At 41.0% G+C, this 24,137-nt stretch overlaps 3 protein-coding genes across 4 annotated transcripts; 2 read left to right on the top strand and 1 right to left on the bottom strand.

Moving 5' to 3' along the window:
* The first annotated feature begins 19 nt into the window (after positions 1-19).
* kiaa2013 (KIAA2013 ortholog) lies at positions 20-9,210 on the top strand. 2 transcript variants are annotated; one of them, XM_063886957.1, is made up of 4 exons: positions 20-665; positions 1,902-2,588; positions 4,478-5,331; positions 7,326-9,210. In XM_063886957.1, exons 1-4 carry the CDS (start codon positions 395-397, stop codon positions 7,374-7,376), a joined length of 1,863 nt encoding a protein of 620 aa, XP_063743027.1. In that variant the 5' UTR covers positions 20-394; the 3' UTR covers positions 7,377-9,210. The 2 variants fall into 2 exon arrangements, with proteins under 2 accessions (XP_063743027.1, XP_063743018.1); XM_063886948.1 differs by having other exon boundaries at positions 7,323-9,210.
* Positions 9,211-11,169: 1,959 nt separating this feature from the next.
* LOC134872473 (zinc finger MYM-type protein 1-like) lies at positions 11,170-13,203 on the top strand. The gene is made up of 4 exons (XM_063895798.1): positions 11,170-11,186; positions 11,443-11,541; positions 11,745-11,822; positions 11,999-13,203. The coding sequence occupies exon 4, from the start codon at positions 12,055-12,057 to the stop codon at positions 13,201-13,203; it is 1,149 nt and encodes a 382-aa protein (XP_063751868.1). The 5' UTR covers positions 11,170-11,186; positions 11,443-11,541; positions 11,745-11,822; positions 11,999-12,054.
* Positions 13,204-14,667: 1,464 nt separating this feature from the next.
* LOC134867352 (polyhomeotic-like protein 2) lies at positions 14,668-23,490 on the bottom strand. Its single transcript, XM_063887869.1, has 7 exons — positions 23,308-23,490; positions 20,902-21,070; positions 19,718-19,796; positions 19,086-19,197; positions 17,989-18,115; positions 17,677-17,875; positions 14,668-16,235 (listed from the first exon to the last, which is right to left on the bottom strand). Exons 2-7 carry the CDS (start codon positions 21,043-21,045, stop codon positions 16,081-16,083), a joined length of 816 nt encoding a protein of 271 aa, XP_063743939.1. The 5' UTR covers positions 21,046-21,070; positions 23,308-23,490; the 3' UTR covers positions 14,668-16,080.
* Positions 23,491-24,137: the final 647 nt, after the last annotated feature.

The following is a 24,137-nucleotide window of genomic DNA, read 5'->3' as shown; positions in this document are numbered from 1 at the left end:
CGACATTTCCGGTCGCTGCTGTGTCGTGTTTCTTTACGACAGTTGTGACAAACCAGAAGAGTTATTTGGGAAGTCGCTGATGTTTTCAACCTGAAGTCTGACGAGAAACCAAATGGCATGAGAAACAACAACTGGACAAGTATAATACACACCCGCTGAAGAATATGACAATAACCGTGATGCCAGAAATAATAACACATTTGATATAGTTATCATTCTCGACGCTAGCTAGCTAGCTAAGCTAATTTAGCCAACACCAGCCTTCATCCCGTGGAGCCACCACCGAGTCCATGGGATCACCATGTTTTGAAACGAATTCGATGTGACAGCCTAATATTTCTGGGTGCCTTCTTCTGTTGCTGACTCATAGCCGGGCTCCTGTCATTTTAAAACAATGTGGCTGCAGCAGAGACTAAAGGGGCTCCCGGGCTTGTTGTCTAGCAGCTGGGCGAGGAGGCTTCTCATCGGGCTGCTGCTCTTCCTCATTTTCTACTGGTACCTGGGAGCGGAACGCAGGTGGAGCTTCTTCAGCGGATCGGCCATGCCCGGCGGAGCGGCCGGACAGTGCCTCCTGGCCGAGATCCACAATTGGAAGTCCCTGGTTGAGCGGGGAGAGGGGATCTACAGCACGCCCCAGGAACAAATGGATACTCCTTTTGTTTCAGGTAGAAAAAGGTTCAAAGGCTTTAATGATATATGCACAGTAGCTGCAGTGTAGATATGCAATGAAAAACTTAAGTCACGGGCTCCTGCAACAATGACTCATAATAAAATAATAATAAAAGTAGTGCAAAAAGAATAAGAGTGGAAATAAAATTGAATGTTGCAAGACTAATGTGCAAGTAATGCATGAGAAGTTAACTATTAGCAAGTAAAGTAGAATAGGATGAGCTAAAAATAGAATGTAAAATGAGATGCTGCACAGTGAAATAAAATGCTGGTTATTGTCATAATAGATAAATACGTGAGGTGCAAACATATGACTGCTAACAGGTGTGAAGACACAGAGCTCAGCAGTTTAGCAGTGTTATGGCCTGTGGGATAAAACCGTCCCTGAGTCTGCTGGTGTGATGTCGTGAAGTACGTTTACTCAAGTACTGTACTACTTAAGTAGGATTTTTGGGGCAATTGTAGTTGAGTATTTTTTTTTCATGCTACTTTATACTCCTACTCCATTACATTTTAGAGGCCAATATTGTACTTTTTAGACAATCAGCAAATGCAAAATATAAATAAACATTGTCATATAATGATAGGTTCAGATATCCAGCAGCAGTTTATAACGTAATTAAAAGCTTCACCTCCACCAGCTGTGATCAACACATTAATGCATCAATAATCATAATCCACCTAATGTACATGATTCTGAGTTGAGCTTTTACACACAATATAAACTTTTGGTACTTTATGTATACTTTGATGCTGATACTTTTTTACTTTGACTTTAGTATAACTTTTTGTGCACCACCTCACTAAAAAGTTTTAGTAACACTTTTTCGGGTGGTGGTGGCAAAGTCCGTCGGGACTAAAGTGAGAACACAGACCCATGGTGTGGCGTCTTTTTAGTATTACGGCCCACGACTGTAGCACATCCTCCCAGAAGATCTTTGTTTTTATAATTTGTATTTTACATTTTAAAAATAAAAAACAAACAATTAAAATCTTTGATGTTTAATTGATACAACCAATATTTTAATTATTTAGTTTTTATTTTTAAAATGCAAATACATATTTGCATTATATATTTTCGTATTAGGTGTTCTTTTAATCCCAAAGCCATATATTACCTGTGAAGGGGAAGAGTTTTTATTTGTAAATTGTGTCTGGGAAGCACTTTGAGTTACCTCTGTATTGAAAAGTGCTTTATAAATAAAGTTTGATTTGACTCTTCCTCTCCACAGGTAATGGCCACATTCTCATTGACATTGACTCTAACAAGCTGTGGGTGGCCCCGTCCTCACAGCCCGGCTCGGCTCCGGTCCACCAGACTGAATACTCACCCAGAGTCAACGTGCGTCTGGAGGGGAACCGGGCCGAGGTGCAGGCCACCATGCTGTGGTTCCGGAAAGGATCCGTGCTGTCGGTCCGCTGCGCTTCACCAGCAGGGTCGCAGTCAGCCCGGGACTGCGTCTCCATCAGAGAGGAGTTCATCGCGCACAGAAGCAGACCGAACGTCTATCTGCAGCGAATCAACATCAACAACCCATCAGAGAGGACCGTGTCTTTGGACGTTTCCTCTGACAACCCACCCTTTGGTAGCAAGTTCTCCACCAGTGTGGAGAAACTGGAGGACAGAGACATAATGCTCTCCTCCGGCAGAGTGCCTGTGGAGAATAACCGCATGGTGCTGGTGGTGGTGGTCACCAAGAAGCTGAGCAGCAGGATCCAGGTTCCCGCTAAGGTAGATCACAAGGAGAACATCTTGTCGGTGGTTTGGACCTCGGAGCCGATCGAGCCATCCAAGCTAGAGGAGACCTTCAGCGCCCTCAGAGAGGGAGCAAAGAAGGAGCTGGGGGAGCTGCTGAGGACCAGCTTGGAAGACCTGGTGAAGGAGCACCAGCAGTCCTGGACGGACCTCTTCATCTCAGGTGAGCGGGGGGGTGGCAGTTACTGGCGCTGAAAAACTGAAACGTTGGCTTTAATTAAATGTATTATGTCAGCACATTTCACATCACTGTATTAGGTTAGAAATAATATTAAGTTTGGCCTAATGTTTTTTATTCAAACTAATATTATTGCTTTCAAATATCCTGATACACTTATATGAAATCTGTTGTCGCAATACATTCTATTAAAATCAGCATTTTCATTTTTTTCCGTGCAGGAGCGCATAAGGGTTTCATTTTCATTAAGGCCCACTACAAATCACATCAGAAATCTGAATCAGAAATTGCCTAGTTCGTTAATATTATAATTAATTATAAATAATAATTATATAAAATAATAATAAAATGATTTTCATACAAATATAGAGGAATATTTACATTTACATGAAATATAAATATATCTGTCTTTGAGTTACATTTTTTTTTTTTGTATTCTATAAAACAATTTTTCTCTGTGTTGGAATTCAACAAACACTGGTATGGCTGCCATACATGTAGAGATACAGATTTAAGAAATATTTGGAGTGGTCTCTTAATTTTTTCTGTACATCCTTTGGATATCACTGGCTGGATTAAATGTTATCTAATTGGCTAAAACATACTAATACACAGATGTGTGCTTTTGAAGTTCCTAATAGAAGTTTAAATTTCCTTTTAGCATGGCGGTAAAAATACTTTGAAACAGGTTTAAGTGGAAGGCAATAATATGTAAATCAGTCCACCGAGCTGCTGCAGCTGACAGTGGGCGTAAAACCCGCTGTGAATTTATGGCACGGCATGCTGCTCAGGTGTTCCGTGAGGAGCTCGGGTTAATCATTGTGTACACAGCCTGCTGTGTTTGTGGACACACAATGCCTTGATGGACATATGAATACGCAGGAACTAAGCAGGGTATTCACGACCTACAGTGTGTGTAGATAACATCACATCGCTTCAGGAGGTTCCTGCTCTTCCACAGCTCGAGGGAGTCACTAAACACTGGTTAGCTCACTATTTATCCAAGTACAATTCTTACATGTGAAATGTACCTAAATGCTTGCAAAGTAATTGGCTACATTTGAATACCCTCCAACATCACACACAGATGGAGAGACCTCCAGGCCACTTTTGCAAATAGGATAGGAGGTCAAGACTTCCATATTTATAATTTTCTTTTATATATATGAACAAGCTCTGTTAGTCTACATAAGATGACATTAAAGAGTACAAATCAACTTTGTTTTGAGTGCTGTAGAAGTGTGAGCACAATTCGAGCGACATAAACCATCAACTCAGTGTCTCAGTGATGTATAAAAACACAGGTAATAATAATTATTACTTCATTTTTATAGCATCTGTTGTATAAGATGCAGCCCAAAGTTCTTTACAGATCAACAAAAGATGCATACAAACATTGACAATGAGTAAAAAATGAATAACAGTAAAAGATAATTAAGACTAAACAGAAAGAGTTCTATCAAAAATCATTCAAAATGATACCTCCAAAATTAGCCCACATTTAAAGCCAAATTTGAAAGGATACGTCTTTTAATTTCTTCAAACAAATTCCAAGGGGAGGGGGTTCTTCTGTGTGGTGCCATAAAATCAGAGAGCAGCCTCCCCAGATTCTTGTGTAACACTGTAGGTGCTTCTGAAAGAAAGGCATTAGATGATCTGAGTGTTCTTAGGGCTGTAAAAGGAAAGAAAGTCACTGATGTGTTGGGGGTGCAAGATAAAGTCAAGCTTTGTAAAAGATTAAAAATACTTGTTGTCCGTTTGAAGGTAGCAAGTAGTTCTGAGTTCTGACGGCTTCTTGTCGAACCGAGCTCAAGAATCATGTTTTATAAACTAGCTGCCTGGTCATTGTAAAGATCTGCTTCTTTGATCCTCAGGTGTTGAAATGAGGAAGATCACAGACTCCCACACCCCGTCGAGCCGCACGGTGAACACCACCCTCTACTACATCCTGTCCTCCTCACCGGCCCCGCTCCTGGATCGCAGGCTGAGCGGAGAGGAGCGCGTCCGCCTGGAGTCCAGCCTCAACTATGCCGACCACTGCTTCAGCGGCCACGCCACCATGCACGCCGAGAACCTGTGGCCGGAGCGCGTGAGCAGCGCGGCGCAGATCCTGCAGCTGGTCACGCTGTGGACCCTCACACTGCAGAAGAGGGGCTGCAAGGTGCTGGTGGCGGCCGGGGCCCACGGCAACATGCAGGCCATGGTGCTGAGCTTCGGGGGCCTTCAGTTCACAGAGAACCACCTCCAGTTCCAGGCCGACCCGGACGTGCTGCACAACAGCTATGCACTGAGGGGGATCCACTACAACCAGGACCTGATCAACCTGGCGGTGCTGCTGGACGCCGAGGGGAAGCCGTTCCTCCACGTGTCGGTGAAGCAGCAGGAGAAGCCGGTGAAGCTGTACGCCTGCGAGGCTGGCTGCCTCAACGAGCCTGTGGAGCTGACATCCGAGGTGAAAGGTCACACCTTCCCCGTGATGGTGACGCAGCCCATCACGCCGTTGCTGTACATCTCCACGGACCTGCGCCACCTGCAGGACCTCCGCCACACCCTGCACCTCAAGGCCATCCTGGCTCACGAGGAGCACATGGCCAACAGGTACCCTGGCCTGCCCTTCCTCTTCTGGTTCAGCGTGGCCTCGCTCATAACACTCTTCCACCTCTTCCTCTTCAAGCTCATATACAACGAGTACTGTGGGCCCGGAGCCAAGCCCCTCTTCAGGAGCAAGGTATAAACAGGAAACAGAAACTCTGCAGACTGATCCTTGTTTGTTTTGATTTGTGGTGGCAAAGATTTCCTCTCTCTCTCTCTCACTCTCTTGGCTCTCTCTGTGGGTTGGTTTCTCAGTGAGTGAACTCTTATTTTCCCGTCTCACATGGTACCTGTCCGGAGTGGGTCGGCATACTCGCCTTACACATCCCCCCCCCTCACTAAAGTGATTCTTCAGTGTGTGTTCCATGTCAAAGGAGGGGATCCCTGGTTTCCTCTGACAGACTGTGAGCAGAGACATGTGATCTCAGTGAAAAGGTAGAATAGCACCCTTCATTCAAAAGGACAAAACGTACTATCTGCTCCGGCTCGCCATCTTAGCACACACCCTGCAACTGCACTTGTGGAATGTACAGCACTTGTTGAGTGCAACGGAAGAAAACAAGCACAAGTTAGGAGGTTACTGTTTAACTGTATAAAGTTTATAGCTATTTCACATTGTTCTGACTGAGGAGGACCGTACCAATGTTTCTGCATTTATTAAGCTCACAAATACTTTACTTTAGTGAAGGTAGAGGATTTTCAGAAGTCTTCTCCATTGGTTTTCATTCCGTGTAGGGGTAATTAAGTGGACATCGCTTTTATTTTAGTAAACATATGTTGTTTAATCTTTAATCTTGCACAAACATCATTTAAAGAACCCCGCATAGTTTTTTAGCACCTTTTTAACAGTGCTATTTAGCAATCCAGTGCAGCCACATACAGAATAGCCATGTGTTTGCATCTTTAACACGCACAAGGTAGTTCTAGTACTTTTTATGTTCCACTAATTGGCAGTTGGTGGCCATAGAGAGATGCAATGATGACATCATTGTATGCCGACCCAAAGGTTAGCATCGCAATAGCCTTAATTAAAAAGCTACATCACGGCGCATGTCTGTGCATCACCACGGCTAAGCTAAAGGCGGCTAATGTTCAGCGTGATTCCGTTAAATAGTCTTATTTAGACAATTGTTAGCAACCGCTGTTTGAAATTCACGAGTGGGGTAATTACTGACTTATTTGATGTTGAACAAAACGTGTAAAGCTTCCGCAATGATCACTCATTTCATTTTTTAGGATTCATTACTGCCCCATTCTCTTAATGTGCCAACAAAGACGGCTAGCCAATATAATGACATGTTTTCCTAAGGGGAGACACTGTGTGTTACACCCAAAGGACACACATTGAATTGAGATGAGGAGCAGTGACATAACTTTGTGTACCAGAAACATCCACAGGGCAGTTTTAATTTTGGAATAAGAGGAGGTTTAAGAAGTTCGTAGTCTGTTGATTATTTTAAACAGAGATAAGGGAAAACATTTACTTCCTTAGAGGTCGGGGAGGAAATGATCTAGTACCTAAAATACATGACTGGCTTGCGTGTGATTTGTACTAAATGAGCCTGAGCATTGGTATGGTCCTGCAAAATGATTATTTAAGAGAAAACAGCCTGGATTTAATTTCCGTAGCTCTGGTTGTCAGGAACATCTGTCACTACAACAGTAGGAAAAATAGGTCCGGCCATGTTAACAAACAGGTTGGCCAAAATGAAACGTCTAACCAGTGACCTACGGAAAATAAATCCTGAGTCTGAATAAATCCTATTCTTCCTGTTTGTGAGATGATCGTTGCGGTTCGGCCCAAAGCTAATTCATCCTGCTACTGACAGAAGCCTTAATCAGTAGTGAGATGCAGTGGGGGTGGTGGGTGGGGATTTCCACTTCCACTTCCAGATGTGTTGCCCTCTGATCAGCCTGGACTGTGTGCTTTACCTTGTCTCTACCGTCCCTTTTGTTTTCCTGCGTTTTGATGATGTTTTATATTGATTCACTCAATTAAATTAACAAGAAATCTCTGGGTTGGCTTTGGCTCTTCTCTATTTAACCTCTCTCCTCCTCAGCATGTGTGTGTGTGTGTGTGTGTGTGTCTCCCCATCAGTGGTTTCTAATGCTCCGCTCTGACTCCAGCAGGTGGCCCACAGGAGTGAGGATGTCTGCTGTGAAACCAAGAATGCTGTTTGAACACTGCAGTCGACATTTGCTAGTGTCTGTGCTTCCGCTGGGGTAGCATGTGAGATATTAACACGGGTGTGCTGCCTGGCGCTGTATAACATGTTTTACTTTTGTTTTGGTGTAAGCTAGGTAAAGACTCATAACAGTGGGGTCTCTCTTAAGGGATCTGCTGTGAGGCTGCAGAGGCATGCAGGGTAAAACTGGCACCTACATCACATCAGTTGCATTCAGAAATCTGCTTATTTTCTTTCCTAACATTTGAAAAAATCACCAGAAATGCCCATCATGTACACATTTCAATGTCGAACAACAGTCCAAAACATTCTGCTCATGCTAGACCCAAAAAAAAGGAAGTTTGAGGAACTAAACAGGGTTTAGCATATTAAATGAAAGGAATGTTGGTATAAATAATTCATAGAAGATAACAAAGCAGCAATAAAGAAAACGTTTGATCAGCAAGTCTATTTTAAGATGTGACTTCATTCCTTACCCATCAACCCGAGTAGTTTTCCCTTTTAAAGCCAGTGATCTTTTCTTAAAAATCATCAGATTCCAGATCGATGCATGAGAAGCAGAGATATTAGAGTGTGTGTGGGGTGTGGGGTGTGGGTTGGGGGGAAGCATGCTTCTGGGTAATGAAGAACACTCACTTCTTACACATAATGCTTTAAATGGGCCCTATTCTGCTAATTTTCAGGTTCATATCAGTATGTAGTGTCTCTACTGGGATATGTCTCCATGCTTTAATGTTCAAAAAGCTCTTTATTTTTCTCATACTGCCTGTGCTGCAGCCCCTCTTTTCACCCTCTGTCTCAAACCAGAGCACAGTCTGCTCTGACTCCATTAGCTGGCTAGCTCAGTTGTGATTGCTCAACCTTAGCTTATCATGTACAATGTGTTGGAGCGCTAGACAGTTGAAGCCTTGCGTAATGAACAAAGGGGTCCAATGGAGAGAAACTCCTCTGGAAGGGAGCATTTAGCAAGTTAGCATTTACATGCACAGAATCCTATAGAACACACTACAGGAAAGAGAAAACCCAAAAAGCAGAATAGGGCCTCTTTAACGCACACTCCTGGGTAGAAAAAAACTCATCCGAAATTCTTAATTCAAACACATTATCTTCCTCCTCTTCAGCGTGCTGCTGTGCAACACTTGTTTCTAAATCCTGTAACACGTTCTTTAAACTTTTCTCATACCTGTCAGACATGTCACATAATACGTCAATTTACTTTCTTCCATTGCTTGAGTCATCAGGAACTGTAACTAACAGCCCTACTGAACACTGGTTAGTAACAACTGTGGTTATCCCGTTTGGAAGTTGGATTTACGGCCTCAACAGAGTCGTTCTTAGACATACCAACAGTGCCGGATCACTCACAGTCTGACTGGGGAAGGAGCTCTAATCAGAAAGTTCTCCGCAATAGTAAAACATATTTGAAAGGCAAAAGAAAGAAGTAATATTTTTGGGATACTTTTTATAATTATTCTGACACATCTAGTGCATTTGATTCTACTAAATCATTCTAAACAAAGACCTTTTGAAATATTAAGACACAAATAACTGTACTGTTCTCAAGTCTATGCAGATTATTGACATGTCAGTGTTTGTCGTTTACACTCTTTCTTTTTATGTGTGTGGGTTTGATCCAGTGTCTTTATTTACTGTGAACTACTGATTGTGCTGTAATGGAGAAGGAATTAATTTAAGCTATTTAATGGCTATAAGCATAATCGGATTGGATTGGATTGTACTTGAATGTTCGTGTTAAATTGAAGTAAAAAATATTTCATATTATTTTACGTTGGGGAGAATAAATCAGTTGATGACTGTGAAAATAATAATTGTGCTCTCTGACCAAATCATTTCACTTATGTTTTTATTCTGTTAGAAGTGATCAATTTAAAGCTGTAAAACTGTGTAATGTAACAAGGATTACTTCCTATTCTGCAGGGAAGCTGATGTGAGGATCCACTCAAACACTGAACTCATTTACCAGTTGGATTTTTGGCTCAATCGTTCATGTTTCTTTTGTATTTAGAGAAAATATATATATACAGCTCCGGAAAAATGACGAGACCACTGCAGCATTATCACTTTTTATTATTGTATTCTATAAACTACTGACAACATTTCTCTGTGTTGGAATTCAACAGACACTGGAATGGCTGCCAGACATGTAGAGATACAGATTTAAGAAAAATGTGGAGTGGTCTCGTCATTTTTTCCGGTGCTGTATCTATCATTTTTTTGTTGATTTTTTTTCTGGAAGATTGACATTGTTGAAGACAGAGAGGGTGGCATGGGTAAATGGTTCCAGGCCGGGCTCGAACCTGGGTCCAAATACATGGTGAGCTATATGGCCAGGCCCGTCGCGTTCAGGTAGGCATGGTAGGCAATTGCCTAGGGCCCCCGAGTAGGAGGAGGCCCCCCAAAGACGACAGGTTAAGATTTTTTTTTTTTTTTTTTTCAAAATTCAAAGAAAAGTCTGATACAAATGCAACATGAATCAAACAACATGCATACCAATAAGACAGGTCATGTATTCAACAGCAATGACGATTTTAAATAGCTTCATAATAATAAGCAGTCATCTGTATATGAAGGGCTCTGCTGCGACTGCGAGGGCAGCAACAGCGCCTCCCTAGAGCATGCGATGTCCGAAAAGCGCAACGACACATTGTAGTCGAAATACCCCAGCTCGAGGGGGCCCCCCTTTCCCATGCATTAGCGCGACAGCGTCAAGTGCAAGTGAAAAGTGAAAAATTAAAATGAAGCGAAATTATCTCTCCGGCAATCAAAAAAAGAAGAAGAAAAGGGAAGAGGAGCAGAAAAGAAAACAAGACACCGGTAAGTAGAATATACACAATCAACATGAAAATTGTGCCAGGCAGGGTATACCATATTTTGCTAGAGTAGCGAGGTTGTAACGACGACTAGCTAGGAACCAGTGGTTTGGCATGCTAGCATGCTAACCAAACTTAAACTGCTACCTTTGACTTCACTATAAGTTCATAACGTTATCAGCTGGCCAAATTGATCAACGATTAATTCCTCTTAATATCCTAAATAAACTTCACATATGTTTTCAGTCGTTAGAGCCTTGAGACAACCAGTGAAATAGTTATTCCTGTAGTAGCTAGCTATTTAATAGGAGATTAACATGGGAGTTTACAATAATTTTGCTAGAATACCATTGGGTTGATTTACTTACTTTATTTACATTTTAACGGTTAACATCCCGGCGCAGATCAGCCACATGAAGAAAACAGCCACTTTAGTGTCAATTAATCCTTTTCTAAACCTATTCTGCTGTTTGTTGTTGTTGGTCTCCATGATAGCTGTAAATACCACTGGACCACCGTTAAAAACTGTACCGATAGCTTTGAGCTTTTTCTATGGGACACAGACAGTACACAGACACACACAGACACACCACGGGTGCGGGGATGGCGCTGTTGCCACTCACAGAATTGATTTCAGGAAAACAGCTCGTCTTAGTGACTGTATTTCTGTTTTCAAACCAGTGAAAACGGGATTATTGTAAGATTTTATTATTATTATTTTTTTTACTTTTTTTTGGTGAAGCAGTGCTTCACCTGTAGTCGTATAGAAACCGCCACTAAACCGCCTAGTAGGAACTGTGTGTAATGCTTTTAATATCTATTTCACCACAATTATCAGACTGTAAAATGATAGGATTTCAAAAGCATTTGAAAAATAACCAAGCTAATCATACAGTACTTATTCTTTCTCCAAGGGGCATTGCTGAAATTTCTTCATCCCGCTCTACCAAGTGTTGTCTCTGGTGCTACTGAAGGTAACGTTCTTTTCTACCTATTATTAGTGCCTTCTATCAACACACTTGATGTTATCAAAATGACTTTACATTTTTCTAATTCAAGTCATAGTTGTGTGTATTCATTCCACTTGCCCACAGAGTCTTCTGGACATTTCAAATATGTGGGACATTCACTAATGTTAATGAATAACTGAGTTGTTGAGATCAATGCATGCAAAATGTGCAATATAAATAAAAAGAATATTATTTATGTATTTATTTATTTTTGCACCAGGGCCATCAACATCGTCTTCGTCACATGTTTATGAGGAGGAGCAAGTGGAAGACAACATTGCGGCGTCCACACCACTTCCCAGCAGTGGTTCAACAGAAGGTGCATTAAGCCGCACAATTTCAACTTATCACCTATCATAGTGACCCAAAGTTATAGCAGCATGTGCTGTGAAAGTGTATTAAAATGACCATTTGCTATAAAGCGTTACACAAGTAGATCACCATACCTTAAGCATTTAGTTGTCGTACTTCACACATGAAACTGTGCCATGAATTAATTTGTAATTACATATTTTTCAGCAGTGCCATCAACTCCATCACGACTTGAGGAGGAGCAAGTGGAAGCATCCACACCACTTCCCAGCAGTGGTTCAACAGAAGGTGCATTAAGCCGCACAATTTCAACTTATCACCTAACACCCATGTGCTATGAAAGTGTATTAAAATGACCCTTTCTTTTTAAAGCATTATACAAGTAGATCACCATTCCCTAGTTGCTGTACTTACCACATGGCAATTGTGCTATAAATTAATTTGCAACTATATGTTTTCAACAGTGCCATCAACTCCATCTCCACTTCATGAGGAGGACAAAGAGGAAGATGACATTGACATGGCAGAGACCACCCCACCATCCAGAACTGGGGTACCTGTAGGTATTGCAAGCACCACATTAAGTGATGACCCAGGATGTTGGCCCAGTGTCCTAACAAGCAGTATGCGCTGTGAAATAGTCAAAAAAGGACCTGTGCAAATCATGGACATTGAATTCCCGCAAAACTTAGACAATCCTCCTCGAAGATTCACCAAGGACAGTTACAAAAGAACCATGAAAAATGGTGAGAATATACATCGATCGTGGCTGGTGTATTCCATCCACACAGATGGAGTGTTCTGTTTCCCTTGTACTGTTTTCGGGAAGCGTGAGCGTGACAATGCCTTAACGACCTGTGGCTACGGTGGATGGAAGAACCTTTCCTATCGCCTAAAAAAACACGAGTGCACAAAGGTGCACTGTGACAATGTGAAAAAGTGGCACGACCTTCAGAGGAGACTGCAAACCAGTACACTGATTGATCAAAGACAGATGGAGTTGATGCAACTTGAAGTTGAACACTGGAAAGGCGTGATTCGGAGAGTGATTGCCATAGTTTCCCATCTGGCAGAACGCAACCAGGCTTTGAGAGGAACTACCAGTACCGTGTATGATCGCCACAATGGGAATTTTCTGGCTCAAGTGGAACTCCTAGCACAGTTTGATCCGGTAATGAATGAACACATCAGACGAATACAATGCAAAGAGACAAAGGTGCATTACCTGAGTGGAGTCATTCAGAACGAAATCATTCAGCTGGTCGGAGACAAAATCCTACAGGAGATTGCAAGAAGAGTGCACAAAGCAAAATACTTCTCCGTGATCATGGATTGCACTCCTGACATCAGCCACAAGGAACAACTTTCTGTTGTTCTCAGGATTGTCAACTGTGAAACACCTGTTTCTATTGCTGAGCATTTTTTGGGATTTGTACATGTTGAAGACACAACTGGTAAAGGGCTCAGTGAAATCCTGCTTGACCAGTTGGAGAAGCACAACCTCAGCATTTCAGATTGCCGTGGGCAGTCATACGACAATGGCAGCAATATGATGGGCCACAAACAGGGTGTGCAGGCAAGAATTTTAGAGGCTGAACAACAAGGCGCTATGCATCCCATGCAGCAGTCAACTAATCTTGTAGTGTCTCATGGATGCTCCATGCTTTAATGTTTCAAAGCACTTATTTTCTCATTGCTGTGCTGCAGACCCCTTTTCACCCTTGTCTCAAACCATGAGCACAGTCGCTCTGACTCCATTAGCTGGCTAGCTAGTGAAGATGCTCAACCTTAGCTTATCATGACAATGTGTTGAGCGCTAGACAGTTGAAGGCTATGCGTAATGATCAAGGTCCAATGAGAAACTCTGGAAGGAGCATTACAAGTAGCATTCATGCCAGAATCCTATAGAACACTACAGAAAGAGAAGAACAAAACAGAGAATGCCATTAACGCACACTCTGTAAAAAAAACTCATCCAAATTCTTAATTCAAACACATTTCTCCTCTCTCAGCGTGTGCTGTGCAACATTTCTAAATCCTGTAACAGTCTTAACTTTTGTATACCATGTCAACATGTCACATATAGATCAATTACTTCTCCATGCTGAGTCATCAGGAACTGTATCTACATGCCCTACTGAACACTGTATAAGACAACTGTGGTACCGTTGGAAGTGATTTACGGCCTCAAAGAGTCGTTCTAGGACATACCAACATGCGGATCACTCAAGTCCAGACGGGAAGGAGCTTAATCAGAAAGTTCTCCGCAATGTAAAATTTGAAGGAAAATGAAAGAATAATTTGGATACTTTTTAATAATTATCGACACAATCAGTGCATGTTCTACTATACATTAAACAAGACCTTTTGAAATATTAGACCACAAAAAGTACTGTCTCAAGTCTATGGATTATTGACATGTCATGTTGTGTTTGACACTCTTCTTTCATGCTGAGGTTTGATCCAGTCATTATTTACTGTGAACTACTGGCATGTAATGGAGAATGGAATTAATTTCAGCATATTTAATGGCTAAGAGCACAATAATGATGGAATTGGCATTGTATGAATGTCTAAAATTGAAGTAACAAAACCTTTCATATATTACTGGGAGATAACACTTGAGCTGGAAAATCAACTCATGTGCCTGTCCAAACCATTTCACTATGTTTTATCTATAGAAGTGATCAATTTACAGTTAAAACTGTGCTACATTAACAAGGATTACTTCCATTCTGACCAGTGACAGCTGATGTAAGATTGCACTCGCACTAACTCTGTACCTTGTCTGTCTCGTTGCCTCCAATACGGAGCTTTCTATCTCTAGTCATTAAGAATAATGAGTAATATAAGCCCAAAAGACTGCTCGAGACACTGCATCATTAGTCACTTTAGTTATGTGTCCAGTTCTATACTACTGACACTTGACTTGTGTCTGATTTGCAACAGGACAGGCAAGCTGCCAGACATGTAAATAAATAAGAAATAATTGAGGGCTCGTCATTTTTCGGTGCTGTTTACTCATTTTGTTGATTTAATATCACATTTCGGAAATTTACTTGTTGAAACAGGCCCGCATGTAAATGGTCTTTGCCTAGCGGGCTCGACCGGGCCAAAATACCAGAACGTGGGCTATATGGCGGCACATATATATCATTTTTGAAGGATAACAAGGTTCAATTGCAGCTTAACTAAAGAAACCAGCTTTATTCTAAAATAAAACACTGTAAACAAATGCATATAAACATTATAAACTGTCTTTCCGTGTTGCCCAGTGAACTACAGTTGTTTTATTTTTCCCTCAAACAGATCTTGGACATTGAAAATTAAAAAAGGTCCTCTGTTTTTATGATGGTGAATTACATGTATGTTTCTGCCAAATATAGTATGGTTTGTAATACAAAGTTTTTAGAGTTAAGTGCAGTAAGATACCAAAACCTGTTTACTGTGTGTGGCCCCTACATGTGGTCCTCTACTGCAACCTATTTCTGGTGACACTGGACCTAACCCTAACCCACTGTCCAATTATTAATTCAAGCCTGAATCATACTTCTGTATCACATAGGCACTTCCTGTGTGCACACTCCACCCGATCACTGCTGCTACCCTAAATGGAAGTGTGGCTCAGATAGTGAACACATACTGTATCACTTGTGATCAATCCAGCCTTCATACACACACACTATCAAAGCATGGCTGAGGGTTGAAGCACTGCAATAATGCTGACATTTAATGTGTTCATGTTGTCCTGTACAGAGATACACACATTAACCAGCCGTTTTACACAGTGTTTGAGTGGCTGTTTCTACTATTTAAACCTAGTGGAGTCATCATTATCTGATTTCAGGAAAATGCTATTTATTACACTAAATCAACTGACCGTTCAATCAAGCCGTTCCTCACAAATCTGGGGAGTACGAATCTCCTGATGCCCTGCAGAGACGCCCAGGACGTCCTCTAAGACTGCAAGCAGAGACAAATCTGCTTTTGTCTGTCATCAATCTGACTTTTTAACACATCTTCATAATGGTTATGATTCAATAAATAGTCAACCATAATGCCAGTGTCTTCGGATAGGTTCCAGCAACTTCATGTGTGAATGAATGTGAGTGAATGAAATGTCCAGAGTTTTCGGAGATAGCAGTGCAGGGCTCTGATGGGTAGCATGTAAAGTCCTGGATCAGAACCACAGATGGGAGGCTCTGCATAACACCCACCTTGTGATGAAGCAGTCAGGCAAACACGGCACGCACACATCTGAATATTCACAGTCACGCTCCTTGTGAAGTCCTAGAGGATCTGCTAACCTTAAAGAAACATTATGAAAACAATATGTTCTCAATAAAACACCCCCCTGACACAGCCTACCTAACATCCACACTATGGGCTCACGTTTACCAGAAGGAGCAGCTATCAGGGAAGTGAAGGAGAGTCAAAAAGTCCCAGCTGATGTCAGAATGTCCATCAAGCTAATGTGGCACCACAAGCTCAGTCAACACGTGCCTCAGAGCAGTGTGTGTGTGTGTGTGTGTGTGTGTAGGATGGGCTACGAGTCTTTGAGCGTGCTGATCTGGGCGTAGATCTTCAGTGCGGGCCCCAGCTTGATATTCATGGTGGCCATGAGGTGGTCTTCCTTCAGCAGCAGCAGGGCCTGGCCATCGATCTCCTGAGAGCGGAACTCCTCAGCCACCTGCTGACAGTCTGCACACACACAGCAACACAGTCAGAACACACACTCTCTTACTGACTCATCATAACCGACATCATGATGTGTGAAGTGCCAGAAGCCCCAGAAGCATTAGCCCAGAGGATATGGATGGACAGTGTATTCATATAGATGCTTAAACGGATGAAATCCAGAGTTCAAAATGTAATTTCATCCTCAAACATCTCATTTCTAAGTAGAATAATGACTATTTCAACTGGGTAAATATCAGTCAGTTTATAATAATCAGATGTTGAGAATGCTCTTGATTCTGTTGAGTGGACATTATTATTAAAGAGGCCCTGTTATTCTTTTGGGGATTTCCTTTTCCTGTAGTGTGTAGTCTTTATATGTTTTTGTGCATGTAAATGGTCTGCAAAGGTGAAAATCCCAAAGTTCCCTTCACTCATGTTACTTCTTTATGATAGTGACATCACTATTGTACACTCACTTTATATTGGCTAGTGCTCCAAAACACAACGTATGTGATAGGCTAAGGGGCGGAACATCCCTAAGTGGTTGACCAATCACAACAGGTCTGCCAACTAACCAATCAGAGCAGACAGGGCTCTGGTTTCAGACAGAGGGTGAAAAGAGGTGCTGCAGCACAGGCAGTATGAGAAAAATAAAGAGCTTTTTGAACATTAAAGCATGGAGACATGTCCCAGTGGAGGCACTAAATACTGATATGAACCTGAAAACAAGTACAATAAGCCCTCTTTAAGTAATTAATCAATTTGGAAAAAGGATTAATTCAAAAAATAAAAATAATTCAAATACTGATTTAATTATTTTATATTAGAATCGTTATGATCGTCCCTGCCCCCTCAACTCTCTTTTTGAACTGCTGTTAGTCTACTGGCAAAATAAATTGTTGTCCGACAATGCTCCATCTCTGCGTTGACATCCCTTAAAGGTCTTTTATACATAAATATGTCCCTGGTATGTAAGGAGACTCACTAAGTGTCAGGAAATACAACCCTCTCTCTTTTCCTCCTTACCCACATCTCTAAAAACGGGGGTACAAATGAGCTGATCCAGATTTGCTTCTGTTATGACTTCATATTGGATATGTGGGCTGGCTTTACATTGAACTCCTGGCAACATCCCGCCCATGTGACACGTCCCAACCTATCGTCCCCCATACACAGTCGCGAGCTGAATCCCCTCCGCAGCACCTCTGTGTGTCTGTGTGTTCAGCAGGATGTCTGCAGGAGGGACTTAGAGTTGTTGTAATATAATACATATAATGTCTCTGTTCTAGAGGTAAACACTGAGAAGAGTTTCAGAAATAATGCTGGATGTGGTTTGGAACTTAATATGGGGTTTAACTGAATGAAATTCTTCATAAATGTGATTAAAGCTGATGGAAATAAATCCATATCTAAAGTAATTCTCTCAAGACACAATCTAACAAACCAGCAGAGGCGGCCCCACCTGGCAGAGAGGAGATGAACTCGTACACCTCGTCTATGTTCCACTGGCCGGGGTCAGAGGGCAGGAAGCAGAGGGGCTGCGTTGCTGACGGGGGGGACGGTGGTCTCTTGTATCCAGGCAGGTCTGAGCATTGGCTGGACTGTCCCTGAGCAGGGTGGAGCGACTGGCCGGTGGACGGAGAGGCACCAGCAGCAGGCTTCTGCACAGAACACAACGCTTCTGTCAAACACTGAGAAAAGCTCTGACAGGAAGTGAGGTAGGGGAGAGCTGCACGTCACACACACAGAAACACAAAACAACAAGCTGTCTCACCTTCTTCTTGGACTCCAGACTGCAGAGCTTGAGGTTTCCGTTCAGTGCTCTCTGTTTCTTCATGATCTCCAGGGTGGCTTTACGGTTTGGAAAGAGACCCACTCTCTTTGTGCATCCCACATTGTAGCTGCAAACAAAGGGAACATTAGCCAGCGTGTTAATCATTGTTTGTTTTCACAATTGTTGATTCAGGAGGTTAGGATACAGTATCTTTTGGATGTGATTGTTCGTTCTGCTTATTTATTTTGGTTCTCATTGGTTCTAGATTGGTTGCAGAATGTCCTTAGCAGCATCCCTGAGGCTTGGAAAGCAGGATTAGGGTTAAAATGAGGAGGAGAGCTCCATCACTAACTGTTCTCTCTCCTGTCTCTTTCTCACCAGCAAGCATCAAAGTACAAAACATTCAGGAAGCAGCTACTCTTTTTATCTGACGCTGGTCTAAAGGTCATAACATTCAATTTACAATAAAACTAAATTAAAATGGAGAAACTTTGGGTTCATGCAGGCTGAAAAGTCCCAGATAAAGAAAAGAATACAAAACAAGAGGAGGTGATGAGAGAGCTTGACGACAGAGTCTGGCAAAATACAAATTAAAGACGGACAGGAAGTACACTAAAAGGATGATGGTATGGGCTCTGGCAGTGTTTACAGCCGGGTAATGGAAAAGAAAACAGACTTTGAGAGCTACAAGGCTGAAAACCACCATCTGCTCTGCGGTCATTTAATGCACTTCTTCAAAATCCACTTAGAGAAAAATGGAACGGACAGTAAAACATCAGTTAGTGCTTATATAGTACATTCTTACTTCAGTATGTGATGCCTAAAATATGGTATTTGGTAAACACAAGCTGAAGAGCTTGTTCTATGACATGAAATACATCATTAATACTCCACTGGTTTATGTCTGAAGCTGGTGACCAAATGAGACTAAATGTAAACAAGCCAGCAAACAACATGCCAATTCTGGTATCCATCAACTCATTTATTTTAATGTGACGGATAAACATTTAATCAACATTTACATAACTAGAACGATCAGTTTAATCTGAGTTGGTGTCGATAGATTCTATAAAGAAAGCTAGAATCTAGTGCCTTACCGTTTGGCGCACACATTGGAGCAGAACCTCTTGGACCTTTTGAAGACGTAGGCGAAATCCACCCTGCCACACAGCTCACAGGTCAGCATGGGCTCCTGCTGGGCCTTCAACTCTGAGGACACACACACACACACACACACACACACACACACACACACACACACACACACACACACACACACACACACACACACACACACACACACACACACACACACACACACACACACACACACACACACACACACACACACACACACACACACACACACAAACACACACACACCATCATCCTCAGGAAACACTGATGATGGCAGAACCAGCCTGGATTTTTGGATGCTAGTGCTAAAAGTGCTAAAAGTGCTAAAAGCCAGACTTGTGAAAGAGAAGCTTATTGACAGGGAAAGGTGAATCCCTTACATGAATTCATGGTCAGAATTTCCAAGATTTATAACAACGTGGATGAACATAGCTTTTTGATCATGTGTTGGAATATTACAATATAAATAAAACATTTATTGTCCTCTCTGTCCATGAGTGAAATGTGTTGACCACAATATATAGTGGAGAATAGAAAAGTCAGCTCACAGAATGCAACACACTCTGCTGCTCTGAGAACGTCTCAACTTTACCCTTTGGTGAGAGGACGTCCATCTTTGAGTCTGCAGTGTGTCTCCTCAGGCTCTCCACTGAGAAAGACGGACGCTCCACCTGCAGAAGTTAAACACATTATTATTGCAGCTGGAAAAGTCTGAAATGAATGACAGAACACTGCGTATAAAACGTGGACAGATGGATAGGTTGTTTTTTTGTTATATTTGAAATTTGACACTAAACATTACAGGTTGAAATGACTGAAACTTTTACTGTTCAATTGTTTGAGCTGTAATTTCATAGGTTGTATTAGTCAGATGGTCTACATATTTTTTATGTTTCAGGCTCAACTTGTATATATTTTACTTTCCAGTTCTGTTTATTTTCTATTTTAGGTTTGTTTATTTTGCACAAATGATGTGCATTGCCTTGTTTTAACACACGGCTTTGAAGAAAACATATCTATATAACTATATCTTTATAGTTAAGAAGTATATCTTATCTGAACTTGTGAAGGTGGTCAGGAAATGGGGGCAACATTTCTTGCGATGTGTTATGATGTTCACATATTTTATTCTAAAATAGGATGAGAATTTATAATGTCTTGTTGTTTGAACATGAACTTGTAGGAATTTATTTTATACCTTATTATTTTCTTTTCACCCGGGAAACTTGATGTATGTATACTGTATGTGTGCATATGTATGCGTATGTATATATAGAATTTTGTTTATTTTTGTGCGTATTTAATTACTGATTTATGTTTTCTTTTTATCCTGCAACTGGATGACTCACGGTAGAGCTACTTTCTGTATAAGCATTCTGCCCTCCCGCTTCTACTAATTTTGTAGGTTTGTCAGATTCATAAATTGTCTCTATTTATATTGTAATAATAGAATGAATAATAAATAAATAAATAAAAGTTGTTATGTGTCAACCTCCTGACTGATCCTCCTGGCTCTTGACTAAAACCAGAATCAGCTAATGCTCTGTCCATTGTTTGTACTTGATAACACTACCAACAAATCACTAGCTCAGATCTGGGAATACCAGGACAGAAACGGACAGATGCATGAGCGGATCAGATAGTTTGGAAGCTAATCACCAAAACGTGATCAAACATCAAGCGTGGTCAAACAGCCGATATGGCCAATGTTATTATGAGCACCATATTTCACACATTCTGAGTCTGTATTTTTTGTGACTTTGGAGCAGTACTCACAGGGAAAGGCTCGGCCCCCTCCTGGATGACGAAGCCCTCTATCAGATGGGTGAGGATGTGGCACCTCATGAGGGCCTGGGCTGCTCTGCTCTCTCTATTGTGTTGGCCGCTGTTGCTGTTAGTGTTTCCATTCCCAGAGGTCATGACTGGAGCGCAGGCCGTCTCCAACCTGTCAACACAAGCAGCATGGCAGACTCAGCCTGGGACCTGTAGCCTCTGATCAAAGGCACAGAGAATGCAGATCAGTCAAACGTGGCACTGTAATGTGTGTGCAAAGAACACAGAATTAGTATTATTTATTAAGAGTTCTTCTACCCCTTTATAACCAATTCTGAATTGAGCATTGATACAAAGCAGCATTTTTTATTTAAATGCCCTTTTTTTTATTTGTTAACTTACTAACTTATGTGGGGGTGTGGTTTTAAAAGGAGGTTTAGTGTGTTCCGATGTAAAGAGTGGCTCCCAAAGTGCCGCTCAGATCCTTTACTTAATTAAAAATACAAATAGTATGTTGTTAAAATACTCCCCTACAAGTAAAAGTCATGATTTTAAATTCTACTTAACTAAAACTGCTCATTCTGCACAATGACCTGTTTCAAAAGCGTATATAGTTGGTGTACGGAAGTATTATTAGCTAAATGTAATTTAAGAATTAAGTAAAACTGAAACTACTTTGTATGCAGAATAGATCTTTTCTCAGTATTTAATCATTATGGTTATTATTTTATCCTGTTTTAATACATGCAAGAGTATTTTAGGTTTGTAGTTGGTCGAATTGGACCAAATGTAGATTAATATAATAGCATTGCATTATACAATATCAGCATATACTGTGTGTGTTATAATGTTTACCATGTTACTGTGAGTGTTAAATACATGTAGTGGAGTAACAAGTACAATATGCACCTCTTAAATGTAGTGGAGTACAAGCAGCATTAAACAGAATTACTTAAGTAAAGTACAAATATGTCAAAAAAGGAGTAAATGTACTTTCCATCACTGGTTCTGAGTAGTATTTTATGACTTGTTGCAATAAACATAAATTGGCAGATTTCAGAATGCAGTCTGGCGGACAGTCTACCCACAGCGATTGTACTTCCTTTGCTTTTTCTTTTAAGTAAAAGTACTGCATCTGAAATTGCACTCAAGTAGAAGTTAAAAATGATAAGCATCAAAATACAATTAAGGTACCAAAATGAAAGTGCTCATTAGGCAGAATCGCACATTTAAGTTACAACATATATTTTAAGTGATTGTATTGATGCAACAATCTCTTCATCACTTTAATGTTGCACTTCGTAAAGTGGGGTTCATTTGAGTTACTGGGTAGCTTAAACTATAATAGTTTATAAACATTTACTAGTTGATTTAAATTGTGCATTTATAATCTAAATGTGCAAAGCTATTGGTTACTACATCTGTAGTACCACAAAATTGTACTTAAGTACAGTACTTGAGTAAATGTAGTAAGTTACCTTCCTAATACCTGCCATACATATTATTTGAAAAAACGTAATAGTGCTGTTTCTTATCAGGTTGTTATTAAGACGTGGTAAACAAAAAGCTTTTCCCAGTTTAATACATTCCGCTTTATTGCAAATGGGATTCAAATTAGGTTATGCACACCAGAGGTAGGAGCAGTGCTCACTGCTCAAGTTTCAGCATCTAAATGTACTTAAAGTAGCGACAGTAAAAGCAGTCATTGTTTGATTGGTCCATTTCAGAATAATATCTCTGATATGTTTTATAATTATTGATCATTAAAGTGTTCTCAGAGCTGGTAAAGGTGCAGCTAGTTTGAATGGCTTTGTATACTGCAGGGTAGCTGCTGATTTACTGCAGGTGAACTAAAGTCTGATTTAAGGGCTGATCATATTTACCATCATTAATCCAAATCTGTAAAGTTACTAAAGGTATTAAATACATGTAGTGGAGTAAAAGTACACTTTTCACCTCTGCATTGCAGTGGAGTAGAAGTATAAAGTAGCAAAACATTTGAAGACAAGTAAAGTACAAGTACCTCAAGGTTGTAGTTAAGTATAGTACTTGAGTAAATGTACTTCGTTACTTTACACCACTGATGCACACCAAGTCCATTACTGCCTCAGAGAACTGCTAATATCATTGTGGTAACTTCCAGCCTGCTTAGAATCAAATCACTGTATCCCAGTGTGAACGTTAGGGATTTGCGGGTTGCATTTGTGGATGAATTAAACTCCTCTGCATTAAAGCCCGCGTTTTCCATGCCCTTTTTAAAAACAGATACACTTTGGAGTAGTTAGCTTACTTTAACAGTCTAACAGACTTCTGAAATGAGTTAGAGAGCGGGCGCAGGGCTCGGAAACAATGGTAAGGGAAAAGGGGCTCTTTGTTTAACGGCTCCAAACAACGCTTTCATTCACTCACACTCCCGCGAGGAGCCGCTCCGCCACTTGTAACCCCGGACACACTCTGAGCAGTTCACCGAGCCGCGAACCGTGGAGCCAGACGGTACCCGCAGACACTGGAAGTTAGAAGCGGTTCATTTCCTCACTGTGTTTGGGTTTTCTCATGTTCTCCTTGTTCAGCAGCAGACACAACAACCCTCCGGCTGCGCGCGTGCTCAACTACAAAGCCCGAGAGATTCACGTGAAGCACTTCCGGCAACAACCTTTAAAATTAAAGCCTACAGCCTGTAGTGAAAATACACGGGGGAACAAAGACATTTAATAACACATTTCAAAGGACTTTGAAGTGATACAATTTATCTGTGTATCTAAGTCTGTTTTGCATTGAAATATGTACATTGTGTATATGTATGAGTGTCTTGGTGAATTTGTCTTAAATTGCCATAGACCATAGTTGAAAACCATATCAACATTTAACACAGAAACACTATTTTAGTGCATTGCAAAGAACACAACTCAAATACCGTCAACCACTGCACATTATTTAATTAATTTATATTGAAGAATAAGAGCATGTGTTTTAATGTATTTCATAAAATAAAAGTTGCAGTTAAGCAGAACAATCACTATTTTCCTGGGGATTTGACTTTCAAAATATAAACACATTACAAATACTGAATCACCCTTATAAGAGGTTAGGAGCTTACAAATGGTAATAAAACAATATCATGTCAACACATGAGACTCAGTTTAAACAAGGTAACGATGTTAACCGTTTGCTTTTAGACAGTAATGTCCTGGCCCATTTACAGTAATGTTAATTAATGAACACCGATGTTAAAACCGATA

The sequence above is a fragment of the Eleginops maclovinus genome, chromosome 1 (assembly GCF_036324505.1).
Source record: "Eleginops maclovinus isolate JMC-PN-2008 ecotype Puerto Natales chromosome 1, JC_Emac_rtc_rv5, whole genome shotgun sequence".
Classification (NCBI taxonomy): Eukaryota; Metazoa; Chordata; class Actinopteri; order Perciformes; family Eleginopidae; genus Eleginops; species Eleginops maclovinus.
The sequence above is the reverse complement of the archived record's forward strand: the minus strand, read 5'-3'. Positions and strand labels throughout refer to the sequence as shown.

Coding starts and splice junctions, on each gene's coding strand:
- kiaa2013 (XM_063886948.1), top strand. CDS start 395: ATGTGGCTGCAGCAGAGACTAAAGGGGCTCCCGGGCTTGTTGTCTAGC. Junction 2,589..4,477: donor GACGGACCTCTTCATCTCAG/GTGAGCGGGGGG, acceptor TTTGATCCTCAG/GTGTTGAAATGAGGAAGATC. Junction 5,332..7,322: donor AGCCCCTCTTCAGGAGCAAG/GTATAAACAGGA, acceptor CTCTGACTCCAG/CAGGTGGCCCACAGGAGTGA.
- LOC134872473 (XM_063895798.1), top strand. CDS start 12,055: ATGGCAGAGACCACCCCACCATCCAGAACTGGGGTACCTGTAGGTATT.
- LOC134867352 (XM_063887869.1), bottom strand. CDS start 21,045: ATGACCTCTGGGAATGGAAACACTAACAGCAACAGCGGCCAACACAAT. Junction 19,797..20,901: donor AGGGGGCCGAGCCTTTCCCT/GTGAGTACTGCT, acceptor TAACTTCTGCAG/GTGGAGCGTCCGTCTTTCTC. Junction 16,236..17,676: donor GTTCATCTCCTCTCTGCCAG/GTGGGGCCGCCT, acceptor GTGTGTGTGCAG/ACTGTCAGCAGGTGGCTGAG.